The sequence below is a fragment of the Sesamum indicum genome, linkage group LG10 (assembly GCF_000512975.1).
Source record: "Sesamum indicum cultivar Zhongzhi No. 13 linkage group LG10, S_indicum_v1.0, whole genome shotgun sequence".
NCBI classification, from domain to species: domain Eukaryota; kingdom Viridiplantae; phylum Streptophyta; class Magnoliopsida; order Lamiales; family Pedaliaceae; genus Sesamum; species Sesamum indicum.
In genome coordinates, this window is record NC_026154.1 from 11,860,837 (window position 1) to 11,870,566 (window position 9,730).

Consider the following 9,730-nt stretch of genomic DNA (forward strand, 5'->3'; position numbering starts at 1 on the left):
AATATGCCATATTATTATTTTCTAATACTAACATTTGAAAATGTCATGAATCATCTATTACATTTGAATTCGTTTTTTGATTATTTTGTGGAGATAGAAATAAAGAGAGAAAAATAAAGATAAATAAGTGTGTGTTAGAGATAGTATGTATGTTTGGATTTATTTTTGGAGATAATTTAAAATACGTATTGTATATTTAGTGTTATGTTTTGTTTTGGGGGACAAAAGTTATTATTCATTGTCAAATTAGTCTTTTTTTATATATATTTATGTATATGTGTGTGTATATATGTATATTTGTTTATGCTAAAACAGTTAAAAACACCCAAATAAGGTGTTTCTAAATTATTACAAATATTGGGTATGTTTTGACTCGTTTCGAAAATAATTTGAAAATAAAAACAAATATAGTGTTAAATTTTTGGAAAAATTATATTGAAATTCCGTGATATTAGATCTAATGTAAACAAATATTTTTTAATCTTTGTAAAATTATAATTACGTTCTTTTGAGTTTATAATTGTAATTATAAATACGCTAATCCTATTTAGGGACGAAATTTTACATTACACTAAGTTACTAACACCCCTCAGGCGGCAGTATTGAAGCAAAAAGGGGATAGCTGAGCTCGGAATGGGGAAAGAGGAACAGAAGAGAAGAAAAGAATACAAGGAGAATAGGAAGAGGGGAGAAAGAACCCAAGAAAGAAGAGAAAACAAGGCGCTGTGGGCTGTCGCCACCGCATCCAAGGAGGGGATACCATCTGCTTGTGCTGATTTTTTGTTGGACTGAACTCCCAATTAGGCTTCTTCAAAGGTGCCTTCAGAAGGCGCGCCTGGCGAGCCCTCTATAGAAGGCCCTTGCTTGGGCGCTTCGCCTTTGACAACTATGAGTAGAATGAGTGAGGCCCTTTCATTGGTGCTTCAAAGGACACATTATTTGACGAATTCTAGAACCAGTTTTCTAGTTTTTGCTGATGTTCTTAAATCATGTGCTGCAATGTCAGATACCCACTTGGGAAAATCTTTGCATGGTCAAGTCATTAAACAAGGGCATGATTCGTGCCCGGTTGTTTTGAAAGCTTTGCTGAACATGTATGCTAAGTGCAAAGCTCTTGAAGATTGCCAGAAATTGTTTGGTGAATTGAATGGTCATGATACAGTCACTTGGAACATTCTTTTGTCCGGGTTTGCGGGTTCAAGGTTTCATGATTATAATGTTATGAGATTGTTTAATATGCTCCATGCTGCATCTGATCTGAGACCAAGCCCTATCTCGCTTGCAATTGTTCTTCCTGTTTACGCGCGCTCCGGCACTCAGGATGCTGGGAAGAGTATGCATGCATATGCAATTAAGTCTGGAATGGAAACACAGACACTGGTAGGAAATGCTTTAGTGTCAATGTATGCAAAATGTGGACTTGTTTTAGATGCATCTGCTATTTTCCGTGGAATTGCTGATAAAGATGTTGTTTCGTATAATGCAGTAATTGCAGGTTTGGCTGAGAATAAGCTTGTGGAAAATGCATTTGAACTTTTCCATGAGATGATTGAAGGGCCAGTCCTACCTAATTATGCCACCATTGCAAATATTCTGCCAATTTGTGCTGGTTTTGGTGATACTGTTGGTCACATATTGGGCAAAGAGATACATTGTTATGTGTTGCGACGTACAGAGTTGGAAAATGAAATTATGATAATTAATGCTCTTTTAAGCTTCTATTTGAGAATTGGACGAATACGAGAGGCAGAATCTTTATTTGGAAGGATGAAACTCAGAGACATGGTCTCCTGGAACACTATTATTGCTGGCTATGCTTCAAATGGTCAATGGTGGAAATCGTTAGAGGCGTTCCGTGAGTTTGTTAATAAGAAGATGATTGGACTGGACGCTGTAACTCTGATAAGCATTCTTCCTGTTTGTACCCAGTTATGTAATCTGCAAGTAGGAAAGATGATACATGGATATGTTTTACGGCATCCTGCTCTACATGAGGATACATCTATTGGAAATGCCCTTATAAACTTTTATGCAAAATGTTGCTACATGGCAGCAGCATTCCATACATTTTCTCTTATTCCTCAAAAAGATGTGATCTCATGGAATACCATGCTTGATGCATTTGGGGTAAATCTACTAGAGAAACAGTTTGCTGACCTCTTATCTAGGATGTTTGTGGATGGAATGAGACCTGATGCAGTTACTATCTTAACTGTGGTGCAGTTTTGTGCTAGCCTTTCCAGAGTAAAGAATGTTAAAGAAGCTCATGGGTTTTCACTGAGATTGAATCTTTTACTTACTGATGGTGAACCCACTCTTGGAAATGCATTGCTAGATGCATATGCCAAATCTGGAAATATGGAGTATGCATCAAAAATGTTTGAGAACCTATCCGGAAAGAGGAATGTCGTTACTTGCAATTCGATGATTTCAGGATATTTGACTTATGGTTCGTATTATGATGCAAATATAATATTTGAGTGGATGTCAGAGAGGGATCTTACCACTTGGAATCTCATGGTGAGAGGTTATGCTCAGAATGAGTGTCCTAGTGAGGCTCTCAAGTTGTTTCATGAGTTGCAGTCCCATGGAATCAGACCTGATGCCACGACTATCATGAGCATCCTTCCTGTTTGTGGTCAAATGGCTTCAGTTCATTTTCTGAGGCAGTGCCATGGATATGCAGTTAGGGCTTGTTTTGAGGATGCTCATTTAAAGGCAGCTCTTCTAGATGGGTATTCAAAATGTGGAAGCATAAGTAGTGCATATAAACTCTACCAATCAACTCTTCAGAAAGACCTTGTTGTGTTCACAGCTATGGTTGGAGGATTTGCAATGCATGGAATGGGCAAAGAAGCTATTAGGGTCTTTGACTATATGCTTGAGTGTGGTATCATACCAGATCATGTTGTAATAACTGCAGTTTTGTCTGCTTGCCGTCATGCTGGTCTTATTAATGAGGGCTTGATGATTTTTAGTTCAATAAATCAGGTGCATCATATGAACCCGAGCATTGAACAGTATGCTTGTGTGGTAGATCTCCTTGGTCGTGGAGGCCGCATAAATGAAGCATTTTTCTTTATAAATCAAATGCCTATTGCAGCAAATTCAAATATTTGGGGCGCCCTTCTTGGTGCTTGTAAGACCCACCATGATGTAGATATGGGTAATGTTGTGGCTGATCACCTTTTAAAAATTGAAACTGGTGACATTGGAAATTACGTTGTTTTATCAAATCTATATGCTGCGGATGCTCGATGGGATGGGGTATCAGAGATGAGAAGGCTGATGAAGATGAGAGACCTGAAAAAGCCAGCTGGTTGTAGTTGGATTGAAGTGGAAAGAAGTAAAAATATATTCATAGCCGGAGATTGTTCTCATCCAAAAAGAAACTTAATTTACAGCATGTTGAGTCACCTGGATGAACAGATCAAAGAGCTTAAGTCTCCTTATATTTGAAGACAAGGACAACCAAGTGATGTTACAGTTTAAATGGTGAACATCTGACGAAAAGATGTTCCAGTCTGTCTTCTCCTTATTGACCTGGATACCAGTGCTTCAGTAGTCAAATTTCATGGTCTTTCACTTCACTAGATGAAAGAAAGATCTTTAGCACTATATCCTGATCACTCAAGTGGGTGGTTGGCCCGTCTCTCAGAATGCAAAATGTAAGTATCTCTCCAAGTGATTGGACTTCCGAGGCTTAGAATTATTTTTATATCTTACCCAATTCATTTACGTATTTCCTTAGGTGATTAATGATTTAAGTTACATATTGTTGTTGCTTCCAATACCTTTTGAATAAAATATATGATATTTGTGATGTCCTAGGATATCTATTCTTCGTGAATTCATAGGATATAGTACCGTCCCTCGCCTCTATATCCAACTGTGCCAGGAAAGATTAGGTAATTGTAGTCTTGTCTCTCTTTAGTTGATTGGTTGTGTATTCACACCCATGTTTAGGTTATGAATTCTTGTATTGGACATTCTACGTTTGGTGGTTCGCTGCATGTGGTGAAAGTGAAATGGCTTCTTTATTTTGACCTTCAGGCCATGATATATGTCGGACATTCACTGTCCGTTAGTTTGAAGTGCTACTCCGACCTCAGTACCTCAATCTGCTCTGGTAGTTTGGGATTGATGTGCCAACATAATGAAGGACCATGCAACTCTTAAAGCTTAAGTTTGTAGTGAAACCATTTTATGTACTCTCTGTAAGTTCAAATTCTGTTCTAATGACTCTTCTAAGTACTCTCTGTACACTTTTAGTTGAACAAAAAATCATTCCTCAAATCTCAGGAATCAACAGCTGATCATTGAGTATTCAGAACCCATTGATCTGATATTCCAAATTGAATTCTTTTATAAAGATTAAAACCCGTAGCAGCCAAAAAAACAAAATCTTTCAGCTGAGACAATATGAATTGAGATCTTCTAAGTACAAAATGCCTTTTTAGGTCTATCACTATGGTTTGTGTGTGGGAAATCACTGAGAGGATTCTTCTTAATTTTTTTGTTGCAGGTGCTAAGACATAATTGCAGCTATGGTTGTCCTTCAGAATTGTAAAGATCCTGAAAGCTTATAATGTTTGCCTTGCTGGTTTATTGAAGCAAATTTAAGGTGAACAAATTTATAACGTGGCTATTGTTCAGTTTGGTTTTGAGTTGATGACTTTATTTTTTGTGGAGGGATTGTTGTTACATATTTCTATATACTCTGAAAGCTGAGCACAATGCTGGTTTTCCTGCTGATGGTTTAGAATTGCCGTAACTGAAAAGGAAAGTAGTGAATTTCTCTCCATTAGCATGTTATAGCATGTCAATGGGTAACTCTTTGTGAAGCCCCTATGTAATTGCATGACACCAGTTTCTGCTTCTTATACGAGATGAACTTCTGACAGATAACAATGCCTTAAAAGCAGACTACAAGGTGCTATTAGCTTTTCCCCATTTTCTACTAAGTTTAGATTAGAAGCAGAATATATTAACTTTTTTCAGCAAAAGCTGAAAGCGATGGCAACACTTTCTAAATCAGACTCCATGTAAGGCTTCGAAAATTTGCTAACTTGACGGGCCATCGTAAGCCTTACTGCAATAAGACAACAGGGTAAAGCATGATTGATCATTGAGCTTAACATATAAACAAAAATTCCTATTTTCTGCTCAAGTAACTAGAAATGTCTGTTTCTTTTCTTTCTGAAATCAGCAGGTATTCGTACTGCAAGATCTCAATCTCAGTGAGGTTGGAGATAAAAGCTAAGAGCGTTGAGCATAATCGGTATGGGGACAGCTCCAGACCCAAAGTACAGTACCACCTGGTGCACCAGTCCTGGTAACTTTAGAAAATGAAGTTTATGAATCTTGATACACAACCTCCTTCCTACAGAAGCCTTTTTACCAAAATTCTGCAAAGTGTAGGGAGAGCTTAGGACTTCAAATTCAGTTTACTAAACAGTATCTCAGGCTTGTTATTCTGAATTCCAGACTGATTTGTGTTTCTTTATTTTGTATAATCTGGCAACAGGAAATCAAATTGAGGGAAATCAGAAGCAGCTTGTAGCATCAGGTTTTGCAGGGAAGGAATCTGATTGGGAGATCTAAAAGCCATCATGAGTTTCTTCTTGATTGTACGTCTCTCAGGTGATACCATGTTCGGTTATTGTACTATTTAGTCTATAAGAGCGGGATTTGAGTGATACCATGTTCGGTTATTGTACTATTTAGCCTATAAGGGCGGGATTTGAGCTTTTTGTTCTTTCGGTTGTTTTGTATATTTCTTATCACCAGTTAGAATTATAGACGTTCACTGGTTAAACGGCCCAAAGAGGCTAATCTCGATCTTATTTGCATACTCAAACGATTAGGTTGTGTTTACAAGGGGGTGTGATGATGCTGTGGATATGATAGCCGCAGGTGCACAGAAGCTAATGTTAATGTTAAGAATGAATGTATTGTGTTTTTAGCCATATAAGACTTGAGGACGTATCCCTAGTTGGCAATCAACTCATTTGTTTTTTGAGACAGTGATGGGAGTGACTACATATTTGTTTATAAGGTAAATTACAACAATTTTTCTATTATGTTAAATTCAAACTCTTGACACTGAAAGATGCGAATTTTTTGTATTACTCTTCCTCTTTTAGAACATCTAATCAATTATGTATGCTATTGAGAAAAGATATAACTAATCATGCATCTGCAATTATCTTACTAATTTGCAATTATTCTTTTTTTAGTTCAATATTTTTTAGAATTTTGCTTCAAAAAAACTTGCTCTTTGCTGCTATAATTTTAAGTGGTTTATTTCATATTTTTTTTTATTTTTTAACTGTTGAGATTAACTGATTAGATCTGACAATTATTATTTAATCGAAAAAGATCCAACGATCGTTAAAATAAAAAATAATATATAATAAAATGGGCATAACTGTCACATCAAAAAAGTTAACGCCATTAAGTCTGTAGCACCCCTTTCGCTACAAGGGCTGTATCTTCCCTAAACGTCATACTTATAGTAATCCCTGTGTTCATAAATATAAATTTGCACATAATCAACTAATCAATTTGCATACGTAACCCCAACATGTCATAGCAAGTATTATCAACTTACAATATTATATATATATATACATATCAAACACCACAAGGTGATTCACCACAAGTAATCCGTACAATTATATATATATATACATATCAAACACCACAAGGTGATTCACCACAAGTAATCCGTACAATTATATTCTCCCTGTACAAACAAAATCTGAGTTGTACTCTAACTGACTAAGAGGAGAAAACTGCATACTGGCCCGACCTGCCTGAGTATAGCGCGTGGACCTATTCTTCAATAGTCAGACACCTCAAAGTCTATTCCTGAAAGAAAATGTCAACAGGGGAATGAGTCTGCCACTCAGTAAGCAAATAACCAGTCCTATCTATACATGCATGTCAACCATAGCCCAAACAAGATAAATAAGCAACACAAATGGAATACAATCAATTTAATTCCAACATAATCAACTTTATTGCAACACAAATGGAATACAATCAATTTAATTCCAACATAATCAACTTTATTACACCACATGACTATCTCATAATAAGACAACTAACCAAACTCCATTTTTCCTGGTTTGCTTACCAGAAGGTGATATTGTGTTTTTCCCGCCAACTCAATCTCACCATTATTAAATTTAAGTGAATCCCCTTGACAGCTGGCTCATCAATCTCATTTCGCACATAGCATTTTCTTTTCGCACATAGCTATTTCATTTCGCACATAGCATTTTCTTTTCGCACATAGCTATTTCTTTTCGCACATAGCATCGCATCAAAGCTCTTTTCATTTCATTCCTTTCTCATATCGCATCAAAGCTCTTTTCATTTCATTTCGACTTATAGGCTTTTCAACACGTCAAGGGGTATTCACACCACAATTACATTCAATTTCCACCACTCCCTCATTTCCACATATCACCATTCTTGAATTTCCACCACTCCCTCATTTCCACATATCACCATTCTTGTAAGCAACTAGTAACATAAAATAATATATTATTATATTCTCATTTTCAGACACCCACAATACATCAAACAACAAACATAATATTTCAACGTATTTCCTCATTCCACGTACACAATATCGACAATCAAATCAAATCATTCATCACTTATATACTTTCAGACAAATCAATGGCAGCATTAACCACAAATTCATATAACAGTAAAACCACAAATACAGAAAGCATATATAGATAATGATAATTATTTACTTACCTCAACCTCACAACGTTTCTTTCTACTCAATCGCTAATTGTCAGTCCTTTTCACCTCACCCCCGTATCCTATAATGAGTTATACCACACACCATTAATATATCGAGAATATCGTAATTTCTTTTAAATATAATATTAAATATCATTCGTACAATTTCTAATAATTCTTCAATATTACATTTTTATCGAAGTACAAATCTTTATTTTTCCTCTTTATTAACATACCATTTGTTAAATATAATTTTCAAATTATTTTTATGAATTTTCTACCAATTTATCGCTATTATACACTTTAATTGAACAATAATACACATAATTGCGTATTTGGTTAACAATTCCAATGGAATTATATAAATTGGCTATAGCAACAGTCAAATCTAATAAATTTAATAATCTAATTAACCAACGATATCATTTTTATATTCGATTTGATATTTAATTCGACACTATTTTAAATAGTCAAACTCGTAAAATATTCTGATTAAGTAGTACACCGCTTAGCATAAACAACATTTAATAAACAGACTAATTAAATAATATAATTATATAAATTAATATAAATTAAAATCAAAATTTCGTACCTCAGATGTCGCCGAAATTGCGTATGTGCAGATGTATATTGTAATGTGTGTGTGAATGTGATTGTGCATGTGTATATGTATTAGAAATAAGTAAGAGAGGAGAGAGAAATGAGGCGGTGGGTTGGTGGGCCTCTCACTCTAATTCATACATATATATATATATTATTATATTACTTACTAACATATATATATAATATTATTATTTTATTTATTTAATTAAACTTTTCATAAAATACCAATTACGTCCTTCTTAATTTTCTTAATTAATATAAATTGTCCCAAAATATTATAACGAACTCCAATTTAATTCATTCAAGTGTTATTATATTCCAATTATGACCCATAATTTATTTACTAATTAACTAAATTTTATAAAGATTTATCAATTAATCCCCCAATTATATATTATACTCTTTGGGCCGTTACAAAGTCAATTTCAGACAGCGACAAATAAGCTATGTTTAATAAAATAGAGAGCTTTTGTACAAATCGCAATCCATGACAAGTTACGAAGAAAATTTCGCATGGCGTGATTTCTCTTAATTATATATAAAATATATGGACGCTACAAATTGGGACATATATGCTTGTACTTACTACATAGGACGTTATTAGTATTACTAGGATGTACTGCAATCATGCAAAAACATACTTGTAACAGTTCGTATCGGACCCTTTGATCTTAGTGGATAACGTTCCAAATCAATGAAGTTTCACTTGAAATCTTTTTAAAATGTAGCAATTTTTCCTCTTATGTTTTAAAAAATAAAGTATCTCTTAATTAATTATAAAATATATGGACGCTACAAATTGGGACATATATGCTTGTACTTACTACATAGGACGTTATTAGTATTACTAGGATGTACTGCAATCATGCAAAAACATACTTGTAACAGTTCGTATCGGACCCTTTGATCTTAGTGGATAACGTTCCAAATCAATGAAGTTTCACTTGAAATCTTTTAAAAATGAAGCAATTTTTCCTCTTATGTTTTAAAAAATAAAGTAATTTTAAACTTGAAATTTTTTTAAAATGTAGCAATTTTTCCTCTTATGTTTTAAAAAATAAAGTAATTTTACCTCCAGGGGTAAATTGCTGTTTATTTTTTATAAAAAGATAATTTGCTTATTTATAATATCACAGTAGGACAAATTGTTATTGACATTGTTTTAAATAGCTTATAAGTTGACCCCAACATCTTTGGGTGAGATTTTAGTTATTTATTATTCAGATGAGGGAAGATTACATTTTATTCTATTTCTTCTTTAATTCTAATAGAGAAATAAAGCATATGCATTTACATTAATCCATTTCTCACTTGTAAAAGTTTCGTGCAATTAAAACCAATTCTAATAAATATAATTAATTAT

General features: G+C 34.2%; 1 protein-coding gene across 5 annotated transcripts; it reads left to right on the forward strand.

Annotated features, from left to right (window-relative positions):
- On the forward strand, nucleotides 493-6,040 carry LOC105172356 (putative pentatricopeptide repeat-containing protein At5g08490). 5 transcript variants are annotated; one of them, XM_020697108.1, is made up of 6 exons: nucleotides 493-3,668; nucleotides 3,832-3,908; nucleotides 4,054-4,217; nucleotides 4,526-4,624; nucleotides 5,213-5,335; nucleotides 5,528-6,040. In XM_020697108.1, exon 1 carries the CDS (start codon nucleotides 889-891, stop codon nucleotides 3,457-3,459), a length of 2,571 nt encoding a protein of 856 aa, XP_020552767.1. In that variant the 5' UTR covers nucleotides 493-888; the 3' UTR covers nucleotides 3,460-3,668; nucleotides 3,832-3,908; nucleotides 4,054-4,217; nucleotides 4,526-4,624; nucleotides 5,213-5,335; nucleotides 5,528-6,040. The 5 variants fall into 5 exon arrangements, with proteins under 5 accessions (XP_020552767.1, XP_020552768.1, XP_011092045.1 ...); XM_020697109.1 differs by lacking the exon at nucleotides 3,832-3,908 and having other exon boundaries at nucleotides 5,210-5,335; XM_011093743.2 differs by lacking the exon at nucleotides 3,832-3,908 and having other exon boundaries at nucleotides 5,528-6,039.